General features: G+C 42.8%; 1 protein-coding gene across 1 annotated transcript in view; it reads left to right on the top strand.

Moving 5' to 3' along the window:
- Positions 1-24,367, top strand: part of thoc6 (THO complex subunit 6) — a 38,041-nt gene extending 13,674 nt beyond the window's left edge. Inside the window, exons 4-8 of the mRNA XM_076175457.1 lie at positions 5,147-5,301; positions 5,414-5,579; positions 6,866-7,013; positions 23,631-23,740; positions 23,867-24,367. Of these exons, the coding sequence (XP_076031572.1) occupies positions 5,147-5,301; positions 5,414-5,579; positions 6,866-7,013; positions 23,631-23,740; positions 23,867-23,953 (666 nt within the window). The 3' untranslated portion in view covers positions 23,954-24,367. The remainder of the gene's footprint in view (positions 1-5,146; positions 5,302-5,413; positions 5,580-6,865; positions 7,014-23,630; positions 23,741-23,866) is intronic.
- Positions 24,368-26,694: the final 2,327 nt, after the last annotated feature.

Below are 26,694 nucleotides of genomic sequence, written 5' to 3'. Positions count from 1 at the left end.
AAGATGATGAAAGCAGGTAAGGCACCCGGTCTGGATGGATGCCATGCAGAATGTCTGAAAAAGGGAGGTACAGTGATGGTGGACTGGCTGGTGAGGTTATTTAATGTTAGCTGGAGAGAGGAGGACTGGAGGAGTGCCTGTATAGTTCCTCTTCACAAGGGAAAAGGGGACAAGTGTGAATGTAGTAGTTTCAGAGGGATTAGCTTGTTAAGTGTAGTTGGGAAGGCTTATGGGAGGATCTTGATTGAGAGGATTAGGAAAGGAACAGAGAGAGTAATTGGTGAGGAACAGTGTGGATTTAGGACAGGTAGAGGTTGTGTAGATCAGATCTTTGTGGTAAGACAGATATGTGAGAAAGCTATAGGAAAGGAGAAGGATGTTTTTTGGGCTTTTATGGATCTGGAAAAGGCTTATGAAAGGGTAGACAGAAAGGCACTGTGGGAGGTTATGCAGATATATAGGATAGGAGGAAAGCTTCTGGGAGCTGTCAAAGAGTTTTTATGAGAGTAGTAGAGCTTGTGTCAGGATTAGAAATGGAGAGAGTGAGTAGTGGTTCGAGGTAAAGGTGGGACTTCGTCAAGGATGCGTTATGTCACCCTGGCTGTTCAACTTATACATGGATGGGGTGGTGCGAGAGGTGAATGCAAGGGTAGTGGTGTAGGGATTGGAGATGGTTAAAGAAAATGGAGGAAAGTGGGAGGTGAGCCAACTGTTGTTTGCGGATGACACTGCGCTTGTGGCAGGATCGGAGGAGGGATTGAGGAAGTTGGTGGCAGAGTTTGGGAGAGTATGTGATAGAAGAAAGTGAAAGAAAAATGTGGGTAAAAGTAAGGTGATGAGATGTACAAGGGGTGAAAGTGGCAGTAGACTGGAAGTGAGCATTAAGGGAGAGCGACTGGAGGAAGTGGATAGTTTTATTAGATACTTGGGTGCAAATGTGGCAGGAAAAGGTGGAGTGAAGGTGGAGGTAGAACGTAGATTGAGAGAAGCGAGTAAATGCGTTGGTGGATGAAAGAGTGTAATGAGGAATAGACATTTGGGAATGGATGCTAAGAGGAGACTGTATGAAGGAGTGATTGTGCCAACAGCACTGTATGGGGCAGAAACGTGGAACATAAGAGAAGAAGAGAGAAGGAGTTTGAATGTGTTTGAGATGAGGTGTCTGAGAAGTATGGTGGGGGTTACTAGGCTAGAGTGAGAAATGAGGAGGTGAGGAGGAGAACAGGGGTGGAAAAGGAGCTGGGAGATAGGGTTGATGAAAGAATATTAGGATGGTTTGGACACATGGAAAGAATGAGTGAAGAAAGACTAGTAAAAGAGGTATGGAAGGCAGATGTGGAGGGAGTGAACATGAGGGGACGTCCTAGGATGAGGTGGATGGATGGGGTGAAGGGGGCTTTGGGGAAGAGGGGAATGTCTGTTGAGGAAGGACGGGAGAGGACAGAAGACAGGGGTGAATAGAGAATGGTTGTATATGGATGATGTTGTGATTGCATGAGGTGGAATGGGTGGGGGGATGGGGGGTGAGGTAGTATGTGTGAGCAAAATTTGATGCAGCCCGAAGGGATTTCTCCCCATCCTCTCCTTTTATGAAATGGGGGGACGGAGAGGGGGGGTCGCCGATTTAATGAAGCGGCCTTGCTGTGGATGTGCTGTGTCTTGCGACACTGCTTCTGACCCAGGGCAGTGGACAAGGTGCAGGGATGACCCGTCATCCAGGAGGTGCTCAGATAAGAGGGAGGGTGGAGGAATGTGGAGTGTATTCAGGGATGGAATGGGTGGAAATGATTTTATGCCTTTCCCTTTTTGGCTACCTCCCTTGTAAGGGGGAAAAAGCCTTGGTATATGTATGTATGTATATATATATATATATATATATATATATATATATATATATATATATACATATATATAAACACACACAGATCTTACACTAACCGTCTTCTCCCCTTCTCTTTTTCCTGGTTACTGGTTAATAACCAGTAACAAATCACACCACAGGTAAATAAACACATATACCAAGGGCTTTTTCCCCCCTTACAAGTGAGGTATCCAAATTAAAAAGGCATAATTCCACCCCCACCTATTTTATCCCCACCTCTCTCTTCCTCTTTTGTTGGCTCCTCCTGGATGACAGGTTACCCACAGCAAGGCCACTTCATTTATATCATGTACAATTAAATCAACACTAAAGAGAAATTACTCCCAAGGCACAAAAATCATACGAGTCTGTCTTTATTCAGGTTTTTACTCAACACTACTGCACCTTGTCCCAGGGCAGTGGACAAGGTGCAGGGATGACCCGTCATCCAGGAGGTGCTAAGATAAGAGGGAGGGTGGAGTGTATTTAGGGATGAAATGGGTGGGAATGGTTTTATACCTTTTTCTTTTTGGCTACCTCCCTTGTAAGGGGGAAAAGCCTTGGTATATGTACTGTATATACTCAACACTAGAACAGTGTCAGTGCCAAATAGGCCTGAAAACAAACACCACATGCCCCAAATGCAGATTACATAGAAGACACTTAATGTGTCATCTTTTAACCGTCCAACATTCACATAATTCAGATAGTGATGCATAGTTTCTTCTCTCATGATTTATGGGCCAGTGGTTGTAACAGGCTACCTTGGGACCACAGATATATCACAAGAGTACCAAGGTGACAATGATTCATCTGTAGAATTTTAAAAAGAGCTAGTATATATGCAATCTTTATAAATATATTTTGTATTATGTATTTGCTTAAATGAGAAAGAAAAGGAGTACAATAAGCTGAGAGAAGAGTGGGAGTTAAGGTTAGAGTAAAACTAGGTGTGGAGGAGGAATGGGGATGTTTCAATGAGGGAGTCACAAAGTGTGAAAAGATGGTGTATGGAACAAGGAGGACAGGAGGAAATAGAAGGAAGGGTAGTGAGTGGTGGGATGAAGTAAAGAAGGTTGTAGAAGAGAAAAAATGAGCATTCACAGATTGGTTGCAAAATAGGACAAGAGAATCACATGATAGGTACAAAGAAAAGAGAACAGAAGTAAATCATAAGATAAAGGAGGCAAAAAGGAGAGATGTGAAATGGGTTAAGAGTATGACAGAAAATTTCAAAAGTAATAAAAAGATCTTTTGGAAGGAAATTAAGAGGAAGGGAAAGCAAATCATGTAGAGAAGAAAAGATAAAAGGTGCAGAAGGAGAGATGATAATGGAAGAGATGGCAGTAAGAGGAAGATGGGCAGAGTATTTTAGGGAGTTGTTAAATGTGAAGGAGGATAGGGAGGGAAAGGTAGTTGCAGTGGGAAGTGCTAAGAAAATGACAATGATGAATGAGGAAAATGAAGAAGAAATAAGAAAAGATAAGGTGAAAGCAGTTATTAAAATGATGAGAACAGGTAAGGCACCTGGGTTAGATGGGTGTCATGTGAAGTGCCTAAAAACAGAGGTACAATAATGGTGGACTGGCTGGTGAGGTTGTTTAATGTTTATCTAAAAGAGGGTAGAGTGTCGGAGGGCTGGAGGAGTGCCTGTATAGTTCTGCTTTACAAGGGAAAAGGGGACAAGTGTGATTGTAGTAGTTTCAGAGGGATCAGCTTGTTGAGTGTAGTTGGGAAGGCTTATGGGAGGAATTTAATTGAGAGGATTAGGAGAGGAACAGTGTGGGTTTAGGACAGGTAGGGGTTATATGAATCAAATTTTTGTGGCAAGGCAGATATGTGCTTTAAGAAAAGATAAGGATGTTTTTTTGGCCTTTATGTATTTGGAAAAGACTTATGACAAGGTAGACAGGAAGGTACTGTGTGAGGTATTACAAATACATGGGATAGGAGGAAAGCTGTTCAGAGCATCAAGAGTTTTTACGAGAGTAGTAGAGCATGTGCTAGAATTAGAAATGGAGAGAGTGAGTGGTTTGAGGTAAAGGTGGGACTTCACCTGGGATATGTCATGTCACCACGGCTGTTCAATTTATACATGGATGGGGTGATGCAAGAGGTAAATGCAAGGGTAATGTACAGGGGAGTGGAGATGGTTAAAGAAAATTGAGAAAAATGGAAGGTGAGCCAGTAGTTGTTTGCTGACAATATGTGCCTGTATCAGGATCAGAGGAGGGAGTAAGGAAGTTAGAGGTGGAGTTTGGGAAGATGTGCAAAAGAATGAATTTAAAAATGTGGATAAAAATGAGGTGATGAGATGTACAAGGGGAGAGGATGGCAGCAAGTTGGAAGTGAGTATTATTGGAGAGAGACTGGAGGAAGTGGATAGCTGTAGATACTTGGGCAAATGTGGCAGGAAAGGGAGGAATGGAGATGGAGGTAGAATGTAGATTGAGAGAAGCAAGTAAATTCCTGTTGGATTAAAAGGTGTAATGAGAAAAAGACATTTGGGAATTTATGTTAAGAGGAGATTGTATGAAGGAGTGATTGTGCCAACAGCACTGTATGGGGCAGAAATATGGAACATAAGAGAGGAAGCATTTAAATGTGTTTGGGATGAAATGACTGAAAAGTATGGTAGGAGTTACTAGGCCAGATAGAGTGAGAAATGAGGAAGTGAGGAGGAGAGCAGTGGTAGAAAGAGAGTTGGGAGGTAGGGTTGATGAAAGAGTATTGGGATGGTTTGGACACATGGAAAGAACGAGTGAAGAAAAATGAGTAAAAGTAGTGTGAAAGGTAGAGATGGAGGGAGTGAACATGAGGGGGCAACCAAGGATGAGGTGGATACGGTAACGGGCATTGGGAAGGAGGGTAATGTCTGTTGAGGAAGGAAGGGAGAAGACAAGATATGGGTGAGTGGAGAATGGTTGTGTATGGATAATGCTGTGATGCATAGGAGTGTGCGTGTGTAGGGAGGGAGTATATGTGAATGATATTTTGATGCAGCCTGAAGGAATTTCTCCCCGTCTTCTCCTTTTCTGCATGAAGCAGCCTTGCTGTGGATGTACTGTGTCTTGCTGCATTGCTTCTGACCTAGGACAATTGGTGAGATGCAGGGATAACCAGTCATCCAGGAGGAGCCAAGAAAAGAGGGAGGGAGGGTTGGTGAATGGGAGTGGATTATGTGGGGATGAAATGGGTGGGAGTGGATTTATGCCTTTGACTTTGGCCTCCCTTGTAAAGGTAAAAAAGCTTTTGTTATACATATGTATTTGCTCTTCTTTTCAGACTCCTGAAGTAAATAGTTTAGCATACAGTCACACATACAACCATTTATATGCTGCCTGTGGTGACTGGAGGACACATGTTTATGATATTGAAACAGGAAAGCGCTCCCATATTCTAGAAGGCCATGAAGACTACATTCATGATGTAGTTATCAGGTAAGAGTTGATTTTGAGATATTTTAACTTATGGTTAATCTTTGTTTCTCACAGAGTATATATTTGTACTTTGAATGAATGGCAGTTATAAATTAGGCATTATAATTTACAGTGGTAATCTTGTGACAACAAGTGGCGAAGATGGAGCAGTCCTTGTGTGGGATCCTAGGGCAGGAAGAGAACCACAGCATAAACTGTTCCCTTATACTCTGCCCCTTTTAGCACGGCCACAGCTTGGGAAGTTTATTGCATCAGTGGACCTTAATAATGAATGGCTGGTAAGGTATCCTAATGATGGTGTATATTATAGATTGAATTGTATTGTTATTTATATCAGTCTTTTCTTTTGAGTATCATACTGTATATGCACTCTTTAGATTTGAATAGTAATACATGTGAATAGGTTTAGATCTAATGTAATGAATTACCTCCCTATATATATTTAATTGTACAATTCACAAACTTACACTTTCATAATGTTTACATTGCATCCTATTTCCTTTTGTTTAAAGTAATAACATCATCATGCATGATTCATAAGTATATATGGAAATATTGTAGTCAGGCTGTATGGAGTATGGTTGTTGGATCAAATGCTGATGAGAAGTATTGGATATGAGTGTTAGAACAGGATCAATCAATCAGTATATCATTTCGGGTCTCTTTTTGTGGGAGATCCACAACTCCCAGGTAGGCTATGGCCACCAGGTGGATCCATAATTCACTCAAGGAAGAGATATTATGTCTAGGACTTGTTAGTGTGGAACGTTGTAGGATAAGGTATATAGCCTTTGTGTGGTGGTTGCATCTACCCAGAACATGGTAGGAGGTATATCAGATAATGCATTATCTTCTTATAGTGAATAATGAAAGTGACAAAACAAAAAGGTGTAGGTTTTAACGGAGAAAAGAGAAGTAGTGAGTAAATGTTGGAAAACTGAAAAAAAAAATGAGGTGACATGGGAATAGGAATGAGAAGTGGGTGATTGGAAAGCCATAGGAAATGGAGAAGTGGAAAGAGATTGTGAGTTAAAAGTGACAAAGGGTGGCACAAGTGAAAAGTGACAATGAAAGAGTGGGAGAAGAAGAATTGACTGGTGGAATGATGGATAGGAAGAAATATAGAAGGTTGAAATAAGGAAACCTTGAGAATTTGGAAGAGTAATTCATCAATTCTCTTGCAGAAAACCCATGGTCACTTGCCATGGCCACTAGTTCAGCCCATATTAACTCAGTGAAGAGTTTGTGTTGCTTTCTAGAAGGAGTAAATGTAGGGTAGTGTAGTATAGTGACAATGAATTATTAATCAATTTCCTGGCTGGTGGAGTAGAGAGTGTTGCAGAGAAGGGATATATTTCCTCCAATATCCATTTTGCAGGACCACCACATGCTGGTACTCAATGTTGTTACAAGTTAATAGGCTGGTAATGTGCATTATCTACATTGATAAACCATCGATAGCAATATCACAAATCTCCAACACAAATGCACACATTTTGAGTATTTTTTTTCTGTATGTAGTTTACAATAAATTTCTGTATATAATTTACAATTAATTTTTCAGGTGTGTGGAGGAGGACCCAAGGCAGGTATTTTTCATTTGCGTTCTTTAGCATTGACTACTGTTTTGCCACCATCACCAGCCAATGTGCATACAGTGCAGTTCACGCCACAAATTCAGGGATGTGATCGAGGCAGCATTGTTATAGCAGGTAAGAATGCACACATAACACATAACTGTTTATGTGCAAATATATGTGTAGATTTAATATACAGTTGAAATAGTCTGATAGGGGCAGTCATTTGTACATGAAATAACATTTAATAAGAAGTGTAGTCATAGAGTATATGAAAATGTGTGATTGCTAAGAGCTAATGAAACTGATTTTTTTATGTGTAAGCATAATCCTGAGACCAGGTACTGGCCCCTCAGGGCCACAACTCATTGTGTAGCTGGGGATAGTGTACTGGCTTGTAAACTGGTGCAAGTCTTGGTTGACTGGTAGCTTGGTCTACAAATCCTTTAGTTTCCAGTTCTGTGGGGCAATCATAGACAGCCTTAAAAACACTACAGACCTTAAAACAGCATCAACATAGAATAGCCATGGCCACAGAAACTGCCCTAGATTCAGCCACCATGACACTGAATACCTCATCATATAATGTCCCACATTAACACTCTTCAGACAACAACACAATATTTTATCCCTGAATGACATATGGGACCACCTAGTGGCCATAATCAGTTACCTGAGAGTTGTGGGCCTCTTACAAGAGAGACTTGGGGCAACAGATTAATTTATTGATTAGATTTGATGGGGATTAGGGTGCACTGAAGTGTGGCCCCTTTTTAAATGTAGCAGTGTCACCCAGGGTTACAGCACTTAGATACTATAGTAGTGAAACTCTTCATTCCCTTTCCTAAAAGTTGGAAACCCCACATACATGTATAGACTCCCTGGTTTTGGAGGCTTGTGACTGATTCAAACAATTATAAAACAGGAGTTCAAGAGATGCATCATCTCAAGGACTTCCCAATTTTATTAGTAATAAAGATGGGATGTCAGGAATGAAAATCTTACCCCAGAAGCTACACAACAATATCAACAACTATTGAATACATCTGTTGCCCACTTTTACTACGACTGTCCCTCCGTTATGCTGTCCCCCAACCCCTTGTTGCTGTCCTGTACCATTTCTCTGAGTATTCTTTTTCTGTGGTGGGGGAAAAGAATACTGCCACCAAGTATTCCCACTTGGATCGTAAGAGGCGAGAAGAAAGGGACAGGGATTGGGACTAGGCATCCTTCTCCTTGTAGCCCCACAGGGCACATTCCTAAAAGTAAAAGCAAAGGCATAAGAGGGTCTGGAAGTTCTCGGACCAGCACCCTAAGGTTTGGGTCTTTTAATGTGCGTGGATGTGGTACAGATGAGAGTAAAAGGGAAGAGATAGGTAGTATGTTTGTGAGAAGAAAGATGGGTGTGTTGGCTTTGAGTGAAACTAAGCTGAAAGGGAAGGGCGATTGTAAGTTTGGGAGTGTAAGTGGGAGGTTATCAGGAGTGAAGAGAGGGAAGGGGTGGCTATACTAGTAAGTGAAGAGATAGGTAAACGTGTAGTGGAGTGGAAGGAGGTTTCCTCAAGGATAATGTGGATGAAGGTGAAACTGGGAAAGGAGATGTGGGTTTTTGTAAGTGCATATGGGCCTGGCAGTGAGAAGAGTGTAGAAGAAAGGGAGGCCTTTTGGATAGATTTAAATGAGTGCATAGAGGGTTTAGGGAGAAGTGTAAATGTAATAGTACTGGGAGACCTTAATGCTAGGGTAGGAAAGGATCCAATTGATGGAGTGGTTGGGAAATGTGGAGTTCCAGGAAAAAATCGTAGTGGAGAGTTGATGGTGGAAATGTGTCTAGAAAGAGAGTTGATGATAGCAAATACAGTGTTTCGGAAGAAAGTCAAGCATAAGTACACATGGGAGAGGGTGGTGGAGGGAAGGGTGGTAGATAGAGCTTTAACCCCTTCCATACGGTGCCGCACACGTAGGCGTCATGGGGAGCGAGTGTATTCGCGAGGCTGCCATATCGGCGTCTTGATTATATTTATTGTAGTCGCCCCTCCATAATGACATTCTTTCTAATTCTTTTGTAATCGCATTTTCTATGGTTATCAAAATTCACGGGTGAAGAGAGAACGATCGATATAAGCGGTGACTATATTTTATGATGCGAGTATTATTACGACACGTCGTACGGCTGGCATTGGCTGCTGCCACCGAGATCTAAGTCCATGACGCCTACATGTGCGGCACCGTATGGAAGGGGTTAATGGACTATGTAGTGGTAAATAGGATTATGATAGGAAGAGTTAAGGATGTACATGTGCTAAGGGGAGAGGGTGGGGGAATATCAGATCATTTTTTGGTGGAAGGTAAGTAGAGAGTGGAGAACAGATGGAGAAAGAGGAAAGGGACAAAAGGTAGGGAGGTGCTTAGAGTGAACTCTTTAAATGAAGAGGAAAAGGAGAAGGAGTACAAGAAGAAGCTGAAGGAGGAGTGGGAGGGAGTGAAGGATAGAGTAGAGGTAGGTGTGGAGGAGGAATGGGGATGGTTCAAGGAGGGAGTCACAAAGTGTGCAAAGATGGTGTGTGGAACAAGAAGGACAGGAGGAAATAGAAGGAAGGGTAGTGAATGGTGGGATGAGGAAATGAAGAAGGTTGTAGAAGAGAAGAAGCGAGCTTACACAGATTGGTTACAAAATAGGACGAGGGAGTCATATGAGACGTACAAAGAAAAGAAAAGAAGTAAAGAAAAAGGTAAAGGAGGCAAAGAGGAGAGCAGATGTAAAATGGGGTAAGAGTATGACAGAAAATTTTGAAAGTAATAAAAAGATGTTTTGGAAAGAAATTAAGAGAGGAAGAGGAGGCGAATCAAGTAGAGAAGAAAAGGTAAAAGGTGCAGATGGAGAGATGATAATGGAGGAGAAGGCAGTGAGGGGAAGATGGGCAGAATATTTTAGGGAGTTGCTAAATGTGAAGGAGGATAGGGAGGGAAAGATAGCTGCAGTGGGAAATGCTAAGAAAATGAGTGATGAGTGAGGAAAAGGGAGGAGAAATAAGGAAGGATGAAGTGAAGGCAGCAGTTAAGATGATGAAAGCAGGTAAGGTACCTGGTTTGGATGGATGCCATGCAGAATGTCTTAAAAAAGGAGGTACAGTGATGGTGGACTGGCTGGTGAGGTTATTTAATGTTTGCTGGAGAGAAGGTAGAGTGCCGGAGGACTGGAGGAGTGCTTCCATAGTTCCACTTTACAAGGGAAAGGGGGACAAGTGTGAATGTAGTAGTTTCAGAGGGATTAGCTTGTTAAGTGTAGTTGGGAAGGCTTATGGGAGGATCTTGATTGAGAGGATTAGGAGAGGAACAGAGGGAGTAATTGGTGAGGAACAGTGTGGATTTAGGACAGGTAGAGGTTGTGTAGATCAGATTTTTGTGGTAAGACAGATATGTGAGAAAGCTATAGGAAAGGAGAAGGATGTTTTTTGGGCCTTTATGGATCTGGAAAAGGCTTACGACAGGGTAGACAGAAAGGCACTGTGGGAGGTTATGCAGATATACGGGATAGGAGGAAAGCTTCTCGGAGCTGTCAAGAGTTTTTATGAGAGTAGTAGAGCTTGTGTCAGGATTAGAAATGGAGAGAGTGAGTGGTTTGAGGTAAAGGTGGGACTTTGTCAAGGATGCGTTATGTCACCCTGGCTGTTCAACTTATACATGGATGGGGTAGTGCGAGAGGTAAATGCAAGGGTAGTGGGTCAGGGATTGGAGATGGTTAAAGAAAATGGAGAAAAGTGGGAGGTGAGCCAGCTGTTGTTTGCGGACGACACTGCGCTTGTGGCAGGATCGGAGGAGGGATTGAGGAAGTTGGTGACAGAGTTTGGGAGAGTGTGTGATAGAAGAAAGCTGAAGATAAATGTGGGTAAAAGTAAGGTGATGAGATGTACAAGGGGTGAAAGTGGCAGTAATCTGGAAGTGAGCATTAAGGGAGAGCAACTGGAGGATGTGGATAGTTTTAGATACTTGGGTGCAAATGTGGCAGGAAAAGGTGGAGTGAAGGTGGAGGTAGAATAGACATTTGGGAATGGATGCTAAGAGGAGACTGTATGAAGGAGTGATTGTGCCAACAGCACTGTATGGAGCAGAAACATGGAACATAAGAGAGGAAGAGAGAAGGAGCTTGAATGTGTTTGAGATGAAGTGTCTGAGAAGTATGATGGGGGTTACTAGGCTAGATAGAGTGAGAAATGAGGAGGTGAGGAGGAGAACAGGGGTGGAAAGGGAGTTGGGAGATAGGGTTGATGAAAGAGTATTAGGATGGTTTGGACACATGGAAAGAATGAGTGAAGAAAGACTAGTAAAGGAGGTATGGAAGGCAGATGTGGAGGGAGTGAACATGAGGGGACGTCCTAGGATGAGATGGATGGATGGGGTGAAGGGGGCTTTGGGGAAGAGAGGAATGTCTTGAGGAAGTACGGGAGAGGACAGAAGACGGGTGAATGGAGAATGGTTGTATATGGAAGATGTTGTGATGCATGAGGTGGAATGGACGGGGGGATGGGGGGTGAGGTAGTGTGTTTGAGCAAAATTTTGACGCAGCCCGAAGGGATTTCTCCCCGTCCTCTCCTTTATATGGGGGGACGGAGAGGGGGGTCGCCGATTTAATGAAGCGGCCTTGCTGTAGATGTGCTGTGTCTTGCGACACTGCTTCTGACCCAGGGCAGTGGACAGGGTGCAGGGATGACCCGTCATCTAGGAGGTGCTAGGATGGGAGGGAGGGGTGTGGAGTGTTTTCAGGGATGGAATGGGTGGGAATGATTTTATGCCTTTTCCTTTTTGGCTACCTCCCTAGTAAGGGGGAAAAAGCCTTGGTATATGTATGTATGTATTTATGAGAAATAAATTGATGCAGCCCGAAGGGATTTCTCCCTGTCTTCTACTTTTCTACATGGGATGGGGGTTGTCGATTTAATGAAGCGGCCGTGCTGTGGATATGCTGTGTCTTGCAACGCTGCTTCTGACCCAGAGCAGTGGACAAGATGCAGGGGTGACCCATCTATAGGTGCCAAGATAAGAGAGAGGGGAGTGGAGTATGTAGGGGATGGAATGGGTAGGAGTGGTTTCTATGCCTTTGTTTTTTGGCTACCTCACATGAATATATGATTACCTAGTACTTACCTAGTTGTATTATATGGGAAGGGAGCTATGCTCGTAGTGACCTGGCTTTGTATCTTTCAGCATTAAGTTTGTTCTTAAATTATTGTATAGTTTTTGCACACTGTTGCCTCATCCAGTTTGTTCCAGATATCCACCACTCTGTGTGGGAAGCCATTCTTTTTCAGACCTCTTCTATAAATATCTTCTCTTCTTCTTCCTCTTCCTCCTCTTCCTTTTCCTCCTTTCTCTTCTTCCCTTTTCTTTTTCTTTCTCCTCTTCCCTTTTCCTTTTCCCTCTTCCTCTTCCTCCTCTTCTTCTTCCTGTTCTTCCTCTTTTCCTTTTCCTCTTCTTCCTCATCTTTCTTCCTCTTCTTCCTCTTTCTTCCTCTTTTCTTCCTTTCTCCTTCTTCCTTTTTCTTCCTCCTCTCTTTCTCTTTCCTCCTCCTCTTCTCTCTTCTTCCTCCTCTTTCTCTTCTTCTTCCTCCTCCTCCTCTTCCCTCTTCCCTTCTTCCTCTCCTCTTTCTTCTTCCTTCTTCCTCTTCTTCCCTCTTCTTCCTCTCTTCCTCTTTCCTCTTCCTCCTCTTCTTCCCTCTTCCTCCCCTCTCCTTCTTCTTCCTCTCTTCTTCTTCCTCCCTCTTCTCTTCTTCTTCCTTCTTCTCCTCCTCCTCCTCTTCTCTCTCCTCTTTTTCTCTCCTCCTCCTCCTCCTCTTCCCTTTCCCTTTCCTCTTTTTCACTCCTCTTCCTCTTCTTCCTCTTCTTCTCTTCCTTCCTTTCCCTCTTCCTCCTCTTCTTCACTCTTTTTTCTTTCTCCTCCTCTTCTTCCTCTTCCTCTTCTCCTCTCTTCCTCTTCTTTTCCTCTCTTCCTCTTCCTTTCTTCTTCTTCTTCCATCTCTTCTTCCTCCTCTTTCTTCTCTCTTTCTTTTTCTTCTCTTCTTTATGTCTCTCTTCCACCTCTTCCTTTTCTCCTCTTTTCCTCTTTTCCTCTTCCTTTTTTCCCTTTCCTCTTTTTCCTCTATTTTCTTTTCTCCCTCTTCTCATCTTTTTTTTCCTCTTCTTTTCATCTTCTTTTTCCTCTTCCTCTTCTTCCTCCCTCTTCCTCCTCTTCCTCCTTTCCTTCTTCTTCTTTCTCCTCTTCTTCTTCTTTCTCCTCTTTTCTTTCTCCTCTTCCTCTTCTTTCTCTTTCCTTGTTTCTCTTCCTCTTCTTTCTTCCTCTTTCTCCTCTTCCTCTTTTTTTCCACTTTTCTCCTCTTCTTCTTTCTCCTCTTTCTTCTTTCTCCTTCCTCTTTTTCTCTTCTTTTCTCCTCTCTTTCTTCTTCCTCTTCCTTCTCTCCCTTTCCTCTTCTTCTCTTCTTTCCTCTTCTCTCTCTTCTTCTTTTCCCTCTTCTTCCTCTTTCTTCTTCTCTTTCTTCCTCTTCTTCCTCTTTCTCTTTCTTCTCCTTTCTTCCTCTTCTTCCTCTTCTCACTCTTTCTCTCTTTTCCCTTCTTCTTCCTCTTCTTTCTCCTCTTCTTCCCTCTTCTTTCTCTCCTCTTCCTCTTCTTTTCCCTCTTCTTCTTCTCTTCCCTTTTCTACTCTTTTCCTCTTTTCTTTCTCCCTCTTTCTCTCTTCTTCCTCTTCTTCCTCTTCCTCTTTCTTCCTCTTCTTCCTCTTCTTTCTCTTCTTCTCCTCCTTTCTCCTCTTCCTTCCTCTTTTTCCTCCTCTTCTTCCTCTTTCTCCTCTTTCTTATTTCTCCTTTTCTTCCTCTTCTCTTTCTTCCTCTTTTCTCTTTTCCTCTTTCCTCTTCTTCCTTTTTTCCTTCCTCTTTCCTCTTTTCTTCCTCCTCCTCTTCTTCTTCTCTTTCTTTTCCTCTTTTCTTCTCTTCTCTTCTCCTTTCTTCCTCTTTCCTTCCTCTTTCTTCCTTTCCTCTTTCTTCCTTTCCTCTTTCTTCTTTCTCCTTCTTTCTCTTCCTCTTCTTCCTCCTCTTCTTTCTTTCTCCTTCTTCCTCTTCTTTCTCCCTCTTCTTCTCTTTTCTCCTCTTCCTTCTCCTCCTCGTCTTCCTTCTTTCTTCTCCTCTTCTTCCTCTTCCTCCTGCTTCTTCCTTTTCTCCTTCTCTTCTTCCTCTTTTCTTCTCTCCTTCCTCTTCTTCCTTCTCTTCTTCCTTCCTTCTCTTCTTTTCCTCTTCTTCTCTCCTTTCTTCCTCTTTCTCCTTTCTTCCTTCTTTCTTCCTTTCTTCTTCCTCTTCTTCCTTCTTCTTCCTCTTCTTCCTTCCTCTTTTCTTCCTCCTTCTTCCTCCTCTTCTTCCTCTTCTTCTCTTTCCCCCTCTTCTTTCTCTTCCTCTTCCTTTCCCTCTTTTCTCCTCCTCTTCTTTCCTCTTCCTCTTCTTCTTCTTTCCTCTTCTTTCTTTCCTCTTCTTTCTCTTCTTTCTCCTTTCCTCCTTTCTTCCTCTTCTTCCTCTCTTTTCTCTTCTTCTTCTTCTTTCTCTTCTTCCTCCTTCCTCTTTTCTTCTTCTTTTTCCCTTCTTTCTCTTCCTCCTCCTCTCTTCTTCTTCCCTCTTCATCCTCCCTTCTCTTCTTCTTCCTTTCTTCCTCTTTCTCTTCCTCTTTTCCTTCCTCTTTCTCCTCCTCTTCATCCTCTTCTCCCCCTCCTCTTCCTCCTTTCTCTCCTTTTCCCTCCTTCTCTTCTTCTCTCTTTCTCCCCTCCTTTTCCTTCCTCTTTCTCCTCCTCTTTCCATCCTCTTTCTCTTCCTCTTCATCCTCTTTCCTCTTCCTCCTCTTTCTCTCCTCTTCTCTTCCTCCTCTTTTCCTCCTCTTCATCCTCATTCTCCTCCTCTTCATCCTCTTCATCCTCCTCCTCTTCTTCCTCTTTCTCCTCCTCTTCTTCCTCTTTCTCCCTCTTCCTTCCCCTTTCTCCTCCTCATTCTATCCTCCCTTTCTCCCTCCTCTTCTCCCTCTTTCTCTTCCTCCTACTTCTTCCTCTTCTATCCTCCTCTTCTTCACTCTTTTCTCTCCCTCCTCTTCTTTCCTCTTTCTTCCGTTCCTCTTCTTCCTCTTTCTCTCCTCCTATACTTTCTTCCTCTTTCTCCTCCTCTTCTTCCTCTTTCTCCTCTCCTCGTCCTTCCCTGCTTTCTCCTCCTCTCTTCTTCTTCCTCCTCTCTTCTTCCTCTTTCTCTCCTTTTTCCTCTTTCTTTTACTCCTCTTCTTCCCTTTCTCCTCCCTTTCCTTCCTCTTTTCGCTCCTCCTTCTCTCCCTCCTCTCTCCTCCTCTTCCTCCTCTTCTTCCTCTTCCTCCTCTTCCTCCTCTTCTTCTTCTTCCTCTTCTTCCTCTTTCTCCTTCTCTTCTTCCTCTTTCTCCTTCTCTTCTTCCTCTTTCTCCTTCTCTTCTTCCTCTTTCTCCTTCTCTTCTTCCTCTTTCTCCTTCTCTTCTTCCTCTTTCTCCTTCTCTTCTTCCTCTTTCTCCTTCTCTTCTTCCTCTTTCTCCCTTCTCGTCTTTCCTTTCTCCCTTCTCTTCTTTCCTCTTTCTCCCTTCTCTTCTTTCCTCTTTCTCCCTTCTCTTCTTTCCTCTTTCTCCTCCCCTCTCTTCTTCCTCTTCTTTCCTCCTGTTCTCTCTCTTCTTCCTCTTCTTTCTCCCTGTTCCTCCTCTTCTTCCTCATCTTTCCTCTCTGTTTCTCCTCCTTTTCTTCCTCTTCTTTCCTCCTTGTTCCTCCTCTTCTTCCTCTTCTTCGTTCTCCTGTTCCTCCTCTTCTTTCTCCTGTTCCTCCTCTTCTTCCTCCTCTTCCTGTTTCCTCCTCTGTCCTCTTCCTCATCTTCCTCCTGTTCTTCGTCCCCTCTTCCTTCTTCTACTGCCCTCCTCTTCTTCATCTTCCTCTTCTCCTCTTCTTATCTTCTTCCCCTCTCTTCCCTTTTCCTGCTCCTTTTCTTTTCCTCCTCTTCCCTCCTCCTTCCTCTTCCTCCTCTTCCGCCTTTTCCTTTTCCTCTATTTCTTCTTCCTCTTCTTTCTCTTCCTACCTCACCTTTCTTTCTCTTCCTCCACTTTCTCTTTCCTCTTCATTTCTATCCTCTTTTCTTTCTCCTCTTCATCCTCTTTCTCCTCCTCTTCATCCTCTTTCTCCTCCTCTTCATCCTCTTTGCTCCTCCCTTCATCCTCTTTTCCTTCCTCCCCTCATCCTTCTTCCTCCTCCTCTTCTTCCTCTTTCTCCTCCTCTTCTTCCTCTTTCTCCTCCTCTTCTTCCTCTTTCTCCTCCTCTTCTTCCTCTTTCTCCTCCTCTTCTTCCTCTTTCTCCTCCTCTTCTTCCTCTTTCTCCTCCTCTTCTTCCTCTTTCTCCTCCTCTTCCTCTTTCTCTCCTCTTCCTCATGTTCTCCTCCCTCTTCCATCCTCGTTTCTCTCCTCCACTTCATCCTCTTCTCCTCCTCTCTTCTTCCTCTTAGTCTCCTCCTCTTCTTCTTCCTCTTTCTCCTCCTCTTCTTCCTCTTTCTCCTCTTCTTCTTCCTCTTTCTCCTCTTCTTCTTCCTCTTTCTCCTCTTCTTCTTCCTCTTTCTCCTCTTCTTCTTCCTCTTTCTCCTCTTCTTCCTCTTTCTCCTCTTCTTCTTCCTCTTTCTCCTCTTCTTCTTCCTCTTTCTCCTCTTCTTCTTCCTCTTTCTCCTCTTCTTCTCTTTCCTCCTCCTCTTCTTCCTCTATCTTCCTTCTATCTTCTACCTCTTTTCTCCTCCTCTTCTTACTCCTTTGCTCCCTCCTCTTCTTCCTCTTTCTCCTCCCACCTTTTCTTCCTCTTTCTCCTCGTTCTTCCTCTTTACTCCTCCTCTTCTTCCTTCTTTCTCATCCTCTACTTCCTTTCTTCCTCTTCTTCATCCTCTTTCTCCTCTTCTACCTCTTTCTCCACCTTCTTCTTCCCTCTTTCTCCCTACCTCTTCTTCCTTCTTTCACCTCGTTCTTCTTCCTCTTTCTCCCTCCCTTTCTTTCCTCTTTCTCCTCCCTCTTCCTCTTTCTCATCATCATCTTTTCCTCTTTCTCCTCTCTTCTTCCTCTGTCTCCTCCTCTTCTTCCTCTTTCTCCTTCTCATCTTCCTCTTCTCTCTTCTGCTCTTCCTCTTTCTTCCTTCTCTTCTTCCTATTTTCTATTCTTCTTCTCTTCTTCCTTCATCCTCTTTTCTTCCTCTTCTTTCCCTCTTTCTCCTTCTCTTCTTCCTCTATCTCCTTCTCACTTCTTCCTCTTCTTTCTCCTTCTCTTCTGCCTCTCTTTCTCCTTCTCGTTCTTACTCTTCTTTCTCCTTCTCTTTCTTTCCTTCTTCTTTCTCCTTATCTTCTTCCTCTTCTTTCTCCTTTTCTCTTCTTCCTCTTCCTTTCTACCTTCTCTCTTCACCCTCTTCTTTCTCCTTCTCTTCTTCCTCTTCTTTCTTCACCTTCTCGTCTTCCTCTTCCTTTCTCCTTCTCTTCTTCCTCTTTCCTTTCTCCCTTCTCTTCTTTCCTCTTTCTCCCTTCTCTTCTTTCCTCTTTCTCCCTTCGCTTCTTTCCTCTTTTTCTCCTTCTTCTTCTTCCTCTTCTTTCTCCTTCCTTCTACTTCCTAATCTTTCTCTTGTATCCTCCTCTTCCTCTCCTCCTCTTCTTCCGCCTACTCTTCTTCATCTTCCTCCTGCTTCTTCATCTTCCTCCTCTTCTTCCTCTTCCTCCTCTTCTTCCATTTCACTCTTTCTTCCTCTTCTTTCATCCTCTTTCTCCTCTTCATTCATCCTCTTTCTCTCTCCTTCTTCTTCCTCTTTTTGTTCCACTTCTTCCTCTTTCCTCCTCTTTCTTCCTCTTTCTTCCTTCTGTCTTCCTCTTTCACCTGTTCTTCCTCTTCCTCTTTCCTCCTCTCTTCCTCTTTCTTCCTCTTCTTCCTCTTTCCCTCCCTCTTCTTCCACTCTCTTTCCTCTTCTAGCCTCTTCTTCCTCTTCCTCCCTCTTCTTCCTTTTCCTCCTCCTCTAATTCTCCCTCCTTCTCATCCTCTTCATCACTCTTTCTTACTCCCTCTTCTTCCATTTCTCCTCCTTCTTCTTTTCCTTCTTTCTCCTCTTACTCTTTCTCTCTCTTTCTTCCTGTTTCTCCTCCTCTTCTTCCCTCTTTATCCTCCTCTCCTACTTCCTCTTTCTCCTTCTCTTCTTCCTCATTTCTCCATCTCTCATCTTCCTCTTTTCCTTCTTACTTCTCACTTTCTCACTTCTCTTCTTCCTCTTTCCTCCTTCTCTTCTTCCTCTTTCTCCTGCTCATCTTCCTCTTTCTCCTTCCTCTTCTTCCTCCTTTCTCCTTCTCTTCTTCCTCTTCTCCTTCTCTTCTTCCTCTTCCTCCTTCTCTTCTTCCTCTTCCTCCTCTTATTCCTCTTTTTCCTTCTCTTTCTCCTCCTCCTCCTCTCCCTTCTTCTCTTCCTCCTCTTTCTCCTTCTCTTCTTCCTCTTTCTCCTTCTCTTCTTCCTCTTTCTCCTCCTCTTCTACATCTTCCCTCCCCCCCCCTTTTCTCCTTCTCTTCTTCCCTCTTTCTCACTCTTCTTCCTCTTTTCTCTCTCTTCTTCCTCCTTTCTCCTCTTCTACCTCTTTCTCCTTCTCTTCTTCCTCTTTCTTCTTCCTCTTCTTTTTTTCCTCTTTCTTCATTCCTTCTTTCTTTCTCCTCTCTTCTTTTCCTCTTCTTTCTCCTTCTCTTTCTTCTCCACTTCTTTTCTTCTTCCTGCCTCTTCTTCTTCCTCCTCTTCTTCTTCCTCCTCTGTCTTCCTCCTACTCTTTCCTCTTCTTCCTCTTCGTCCTTTTCTTCCTCTTCCTCTTCTTTCTCTTTCCCTCTTCTTTCATCTTCCTGCTTCCTCCTCATCTTTCTCATCCTCCTCTTTCTCTTTCCTCTTCTTCTTCCTCTTTTCTCCTCTTCCTCCTTTCTCTCTCCTCTTCCTCCTTTCTCTCTCCTCTTCCTCCTTTCTCTCTCCTCTTCTTCCTCTTTCTACTGCCTCTTCTTCCATCTTTCTCCCTCCTCTTCTCCTCCGCTTTCCTCCTTCTCGTTCTTCACTCCTTTCTCCTTCACTACTTCCTCTTTCTCCTTCTCTCTCTCCTCCTCTTATCTCCTTCTTTTCTTCCTCTTTTCCTCCTTCACTTTCTTCCTCTTTCTCCCTTCTCTTCTTCCTTCATATTCTCCTTCTCTTCTTCCTCTTTTCATCCTTCTCTTCCTTCACTCTTTCTCCTTCTCTTCTTTCCTTCTTTTTCTCCTTCTCTATTCTTCCTCTTTCTCCTTTCTCCTTTCTTCCTCTTTCTCGCCTTCTCTTCTTCCTCTTTTCTCCTCCTCTTCTTCCTCTTTCCTCATCTTCTTCCTCTTTCTCCTCTTCTTCCTCCATCTCTTCCTTTTTCTTCTCCTCTTTTATTCTTTCTCTTCTTCCTCTTTCTCTTCCTCTTCCTCTTCTTTTTTCCTTCCTCTTCTTTCTTTTCTTCCTCTTTCTCTTCTTTCTTCTTCTTCCTCCTCTTCCTTCTTCCTCCTCTTCCTCTTCCTTTCTCTTCCTCCTCTTCTTCCTCTTCCTCTTCTATCTTTCCTCTTCTTTCTCTTCTTCCTCTCATCTTTCTCCATCCTCCTCTTTCTCTTCCTCTTCTTCTTCCTTTTTTCTTCTTCTCTTTTCTCTTTCTCCTCCTCTCATCCTTCTTTTCTCCTCCTCTTCATCCTCTTCCTCCTCTTCATCCCTCTTTCTCCTCCTCCTTTCATCCTCTTTCTCTCTCTTCCTCCTCTTTCCTCTCCTCCTCTTCATCCTCTTTCTCCTCACTTATCCTTCTTTACTCTTCATCTTTTTCATCATCCTCTTTCTCCTCCTCTTCATCCTCTTTCTCCTCCTCTTCTTCTTCTTCCTCTCCTCTTCTTTCTTCTTTCTCTTTCTTCTTTCTTTCTTCCTCTTTCTACTGTTCCTTTTCTTTCTCTTCCTCTCTCTTCTTTCTCTCTTCTTCTTCTCTTTTTCTTCCTTCTTTCCCTCTTCTTCCTCATTCCTCCTCCTCTTCTTTTTTCTTCTTCCTCTTTCTCTTTCTCTTCCTCCTCTTTCTCCTCCTCTTCATCCTCTTTCTTTCTTCTCTTCATCCTCTTCTCCTCCTCTTCTTTTCTCATCCTCTTTCTCTCTTTCTCCTCTTTCTCTCTCTTTTTCCTCTTCCTCTTCTCCCTCTTTTCCTCCTTCTTCTCTTCATCTCCTCCTCCTCTTCTTTCTTTTTTCTCCTCTCTTCATCCCTTTCTCCTCCTCTTTTCCTCTCTTTCTTCTTCCTCTTTCTTCTTTCTCTTTTTCTTCCTCTTCTTTTGTCCTCCTCTTCATCCTCTTTTCCCCTTCTCCTCTTTCTCTTCTCCTTTTCTCCTCTTATCCTCTTTCTCTCTCCCTCTTCTCCTCTTTCTCCTCCTCTTCATCCTCTTTCTCCTCTCTTCATCCTCTTTTCTCTCCCTCCTCCTCTTTCTCTTTCCTCTTTCTCTCTTCTTCCTCTTTCTTTCCTCTTCTTCCTCTTTCCCTCTCTTTTCTCCTCCATCTCTTTTCTTCCTCCTCTTCATCTTTCTTCCTTTCTTTCTTCTTCTCTTTCTCTTCTCTCTTCTTCCTCCTTCCTCCTCATCTCTTTCTTTCTCTTCTTCTTCTCTTTCTCTTCTCTTCCTCCTCTTTCTCCTTCTTTTCTTTCTCCTCTTCTTCTTTCATCTTTCTTCCTCTTCTCTTCTCTTTCTTCCCTCTTCTCCTTCTTCCTCTCCTCGTCTTCCTCTTTCTCTTCTTCTCTTCCTCTTTCTTTCTTTCTTTCTCTTTCTTCTTCTTTTCCCTCTTTTCTTTTCTTCCTTCTTTCTCTCCCTTCTTCCTTTTTCTTTTCTCTCTCTCTTCTTCCTCTTTCCTCTCTTTCTCCTCTTCTTCTTCTCCCTTTTCTCCTCTTTTCCTCTTCTTCTTCTTCTCCTTCTCATTTTCTCCTCCTCTTCTTCCTTTCTCCTCCTTTCTTTTCCCCTCTTTTCTCCTCTTCCTCTTTCTTCCTCTCTTCCTTCTTTTCCCTCTTCCTTCTTTTTCTTTCTCCTCTTCTTCCTCTTCTTTTCCTCTTCCTCTTCTTTCTCTCCTCTTCCTTCTCCTCTTTTCTTCTCTTCCTTCTTTCTCTTCTTCTTCTCTTTCTTTCTTCTTCCTTCTTTTCCTTTTTCTTCTCTTTCTCCTTCTTCTTCCACTCTTCTCCTTCCCTCTTTTCATCCTCCTCTTTCTCTTCTTTCTTCTCTCTTTCTTTCTCCTCTTTTATCTTTCTTCCTCTTCTTTCTCTTCTTTTCTTTCTTTCTTTCTTCTTTTCTCCTTCTCTTCTTTCTCTCTTCTTCTTTCTCTTTTCTTCCTCTTTCTCCTTTTCTTCTTTTCTCCTCCTCTTCCTTCTTTTTCCTTCTCTTCTTCCTTTTCTTTCCTTTCTCTTCTTTCTCTTCTTTCTTCTTTCTTTCTCCTTCTCTTCTTCTTTCTTTTTCTTCCTTCCTCTTTTTCTCTTTCTTTTCTCTTCTTCTCTTCTTCCTCTTTCTCTTCTTTTTTATCCTTCTCTTCTTCCTCCTTCTCCTTCTCTTCTTCCTCTTTCTCTTCTTCTTCCTCTTTCCTCTTCTTTCCTCTTCTCTTTTCCTTCCTCTTCATCCTTTTCCTTCTCCTTCCTCTTTTCATCTTCTTCCCTTCTTTCTCTTCTCTCTCCTCTTTCCTCCTTCTCCTTTCTCTTCTCTTTCCTCTTTTTCTTCTTCTTCTTTCCTCCTCTTCTCCTCCTCTTCTCCTTTTCCTCTTTTTCCTCCTCTTCTTCCTCTTTCTCCTCCTCTTCGCCCTCTTTCTTCTCTTCCTCTTCCCCTTTTCCTCCTCTTTTCTCTTTCTCCTTCTTCCTCTCTTCCTCCTCTTCTCCTCCTCTTTCTCTCTCCTTTTCTTGCTCGTCGTCCTTCTCCTTTCCTTCTTTCTCCTCCTTCTTCCTCTTCCTTTCTTTCTTCCTCTTCTTTCTCTTTCTCTTTCTCCTTCTTTCTCTTTCTCCTCTCTTCTTCTTTTCTCCTCCTCTTCCTTTCTCTTTCTCTCCTCTTTTCTCCTTCTCTTCTTCCTTTCTCCTCTTTCTTCTTCTCCTCTTCTGTTCTTTCTTCCTTTTCTCTTCTTCTCTTTCCTTCTCTCCTTCATCTTCTTTTCCTTCCTCTTCTTCTCTTTTCTTCTCTTCTTTCCTCTTTCTCTCTTCCTGTCTCTTCTCCCTCTTCTTCTTCTCTTCTCTTCTTCCTCTTTCTCCTTCTCTTCTTCTCTTTCTCTTCCTTTTCCTCTTTCTCTTCTCTTCTTTTCTCCTTCCTCTTCTTCTCTCTTCTTCCTCTTTTTTCTTCCTTCTTCCTTTCTCCTTCCTCCTCTTCTCCTGTTCTCTTCCTTCTTTCTTTCTTCTTCATTCTTTCTCTTCTTTCTTCTTTCCTCCCTTCCTTCTCTTCTTTCTTTCTTCTTTTTCCTCCTCTTTCTCTTCTTTTTCTTTTTTTCCCTTCTCTTCCTCTTCTTTCTTCCTCTTTCTTTTCCTCTTTTTCTCTTTCCTCTTTCTCTTCTTCTTTTCTTTCCTCCTCTTTCTTTCTTCTTTCTCTTCCTTTTTCTTCCTCTTCCTCCTCTTCCTCTTCCTCCTCTTCTTCCTCCTCTTTTTCTCTTCTTCTTCTTCCTCTTTCTCCTCTTCTTCCTCTTTCTCCTCCTCTTCCTCTTTTTCTCTCCTTCCTTTTTCTTCCTCCTCTTCCTCTTCTTCCTCCTCATCCTCTTCTTCCTCTTCTTCCTCCTCATCCTCTTCCTCCTGTTCTTCGTCCTCTTCCTGTTCCTCTTCCTCTTCCTGTTCCTCTTCCTCCTCTTCTTCCTGTTCCTCCTCTTCCTCCTCTTCTTCCTGTTCCTGTTCCTCCTCTTCTTCCTCTTCCTCCTCCTCCATGTCCTGTTTTTCTCTTATCCCACTCTGTCGAGGACTTCCATCCCTTTCCTAATTCTGTAAGTGGTCAGTAGATCTCTTTCTCCTTGTTCCAGGGTTAGTAGTTCCAATTTGGACAATCTTTGTTCATATGTCAATTTGGAGAGTGTTGGTGCCATCTCTGTTGATGTTCTTTGTATTCTAATTTCTTTATATTCTTTTAGTTGACAGACTTGTGACTGATTCAAATAATTGCTCAATAGGAGCTTTAGGGGTACCCCATCTCAAAGAATTCCCAATTTTGATAGTAATAAGGATGGGATTTCAGACATGCGAATCTGGCCCCAGGAGCTATACATACATATACCAAGGGCTTTTTTTTCCCTTACATAGAAGGTAGCCAAAAAAACAAGGCATAGAAACCACTTCCACCCATTCCATCCCCTACATACTCCACTCCCCTCTTCCCTCCCTCTTATTTTGGCACCTCCTGGATGACAGGTCATCCCTGCATCTTGTCCACTGCCCTGGATCAGAAGCAGTGTCACAAGACACGGCACATCCACAGCAAGGCCACTTCATTAAATCGGCAAACCTCCCCCCCCCCTTCTCCATCCCCTCATGTAGAAAAGAGAAAAGGAGAAGGCAAGGAGAAATCCCTTTGGGCTGCGTCAATTCATTTTTCATACATACTCCCACACCACCCATCTCCCCTCATGCATCCCCCAGGAGCTGCTATACATCAACAATAACAACTAATGAATATATGATTAGTTTACTGACTTGCATAATGCATTATTTGAATTTACTTTATAGGGACAGAGTCATGTGTGTATTGCTGCAGCATGAATGGAGATGTAGCTGCTAAAATCCCATCTAGTTCACCATGTGTATACTCAGTCATGATTACCCACAATCCCAGTACAGTAAGTATAGTATTTCACTTCAGTTGTAATCGCAAAAGTTTATTTACAGACCAAGAAAAAAGTAATATTAGTATTGAAAATATTAATGGAAAAAATAGTAATCCATTTACGTAATCTTTATTACAGCTGATGACCATGTGTGGCTTAAGCAGAATGTTGGATGTGTGTCTCAACCTGAACTATAGACACCATACTGTAGCTCTAGCAGGCTAATGATATATCATGTATACATATATTTTTTCCCTCGTACTGAAAGACCAAATAAAGAAATAGATTTCAGCAGTTTTCATGATTTTTATATAAAAAGGATAAGTATATGAAAAAAAAATAATAAAAGTTATAATAGTATGAAACTTTGGTCTTCACTATACCCCTACAGCATCTATATAATACTTATACAGTAGAACCTCAGTTCTTGATTGTCCCACAAGTCAAATTGATGCGCAACCAAAATTGATGCGCAAACCAAACTGATACCCCTGCAGTATCTATATAATACTTATACAGTAGAACCTCAGTTCTTGAATGTCCCACAAGTCAAATTGATGCACAACCAAAAAAATATATATATAAAATAAAATCAATTCTTTGGTTCTCGATCAACCCAAAGAAAAATGGAAAATTGGGCAAAATTCAAACTTTTGTGGAAAAATATTACTCTTATAAAGCTGTATCCAGCAGATCAGTAAACTTGTTTTGGTCCCTGGCCAAATCAGTTCTGGAACAGTTTAAGGATTGTGGTTGAGAATCAAGGTTCTGCACTATATTTGGAAGCTTCATGAGTAATGGGTAGCAATCTTGCCTCAAACAGGAGGATCAGGTGCAATCCCCATGAAATGCTAGGCAAATGTTGAAGTCATACTTTCCTGGCTTCATAACAGTGATTGTCAAAAGTGCTGTCTATCAGTGCTGGCACCTAATCAGTGTGATTGAGCTGATACAGTAAGTCCTCGTTATACGGTACATATGCGTTCCTGAAAACCTTACCTCAAATTGAAATTACCGCATACCGAACCCATTATAACATGTAATAGGATATGGCAGACGTACCTTCTCCCCGCTCTTTCCTCTTCAAAATATCTAGCGGATACTGTATCTGTGAATTTTTCTTACTGTAAATAGAATCGAGGGTAGTAATTACCAAATACCATAACTGAATTTACCGGATAAATAATTACCATATAAGGAGGACTCACTGTAACACTGTTTTCAGTCTTTTCACAATTCCAGTGTTGGACAGTTCACATGCATTTTGTACCTTACCAAACATGATAAACCACTTCAGTATGACTCAAATTCTCGTGCACAGCATCGGCTGCCATATGTAATTTACATCACACTACTTCCATTATAAGATATAAAGTCACTGCTGTATTACTCATTCTCTTTTACTTTAAGTAATAATGATAAACACTGAAAACATGATCAAACCAGTTCAGAAAATCTGGGGTTAACTCATGTACAACTACATACATACATATACCAAGGCTTTTTCCCCCTTACTAGGGAGGTAGCCAAAAAGGAAAAGGCATAAAATCATTCCCACCCATTCCATCCCCGAAAACACTCCACACCCCTCCATCCTCCCTCCCATCTTAGCACCTCCTAGATGACGGGTCATCCCTGCACCCTGTCCACTACCCTGGGTCAGAAGCAGTGTCACAAGACACAGCACATCCACAGCAAGGCCGCTTCATTAAATCAGCGACCCCCCCTCTCCGTCCCCCCATATAAAGGAGAGGACGGGGAGAAATCCCTTCGGGCTGCGTCAAAACTTTGCTCACACACACTACCTCACCCCCCTTCCCCCCATCCATTCCACCTCATGCATCACAACATCTTCCATATACAACCATTCTCCATTCACCCCTGTCTTCTGTCCTCTCCCGTCCTTCCTCAACAGACATTCCCCTCTTCCCCAAAGCCCCCTTCACCCCATCCATCCATCTCATCCTAGGACATCCCCTCATGTTCACTCCCTCCACATCTGCCTTCCATACCTCCTTTACTAGTCTTTCTTCACTCATTCTTTCCATGTGTCCAAACCATCCTAATATTCTTTCATCAACCCTATCTCCCAGCTCCCTTTCCACCCCTGTTCTCCTCCTCACCTCCTCATTTCTCACTCTATCTAGCCTAGTAACCCCCACCATACTTCTCAGACACCTCATCTCAAACACATTCAAACTCCTTCTCTCTTCTTCTCTTATGTTCCATGTTTCTGCCCCATACAGTGCTGTTGGCACAATCACTCCTTCATACAGTCTCCTCTTCGCATCCATTCATAAATTTCTCTCTCTATCTAACCTAGTAACCCCCATCATACTTCTCAGACACTTCATCTCAAACACATTCAAGCTCCTTCTCTCTTCCTCTCTTATGTTCCATGTTTCTGCTCCATACAGTGCTGTTGACACAATCATTCCTTCATACAGTCTCCTCTTAGCATCCATTACCAAATTTCTATTCCTCATTACACTTTTTAATCCACCAAGGCATTTACTCACTTCTCTCAATCTACATTCTACTTCCACCTTTACTCCACCTTTTCCTGCCACATTTGCACCCAAGTATCTAAAACTATCCACTTCCTCCAGTTGCTCTCCCTTAATGCTCACTTCCAGATTACTGCCACTTTCACCCCTTGTACATCTCATCACCTTACTTTTACCCACATATATCTTCAGCTTTCTTCTATCACACACTCTCCCAAACTCTGTCACCAACTTCCTCAATCCCTCCTCCGATCCTGCCACAAGCGCAGTGTCATCTGCAAACAACAGCTGGCTCACCTCCCACTTTTCTCCATTTTCTTTAACCATCTCCAATCCCTGACCCACTACCCTTGCATTTACCTCTCGCACTACCCCATCCATGTATAAGTTGAACAGCCAGGGTGACATAACGCATCCTTGACGAAGTCCCACCTTTACCTCAAACCACTCACCCTCTCC

This window comes from Oratosquilla oratoria, chromosome 37 (assembly GCF_046742065.1).
Source record: "Oratosquilla oratoria isolate Oo_2021 chromosome 37, ASM4674206v1, whole genome shotgun sequence".
Classification (NCBI taxonomy): Eukaryota; Metazoa; Arthropoda; class Malacostraca; order Stomatopoda; family Squillidae; genus Oratosquilla; species Oratosquilla oratoria.
Note: the sequence above shows the minus strand (reverse complement) of the source record. Positions and strands in the feature narration are given on the sequence as shown.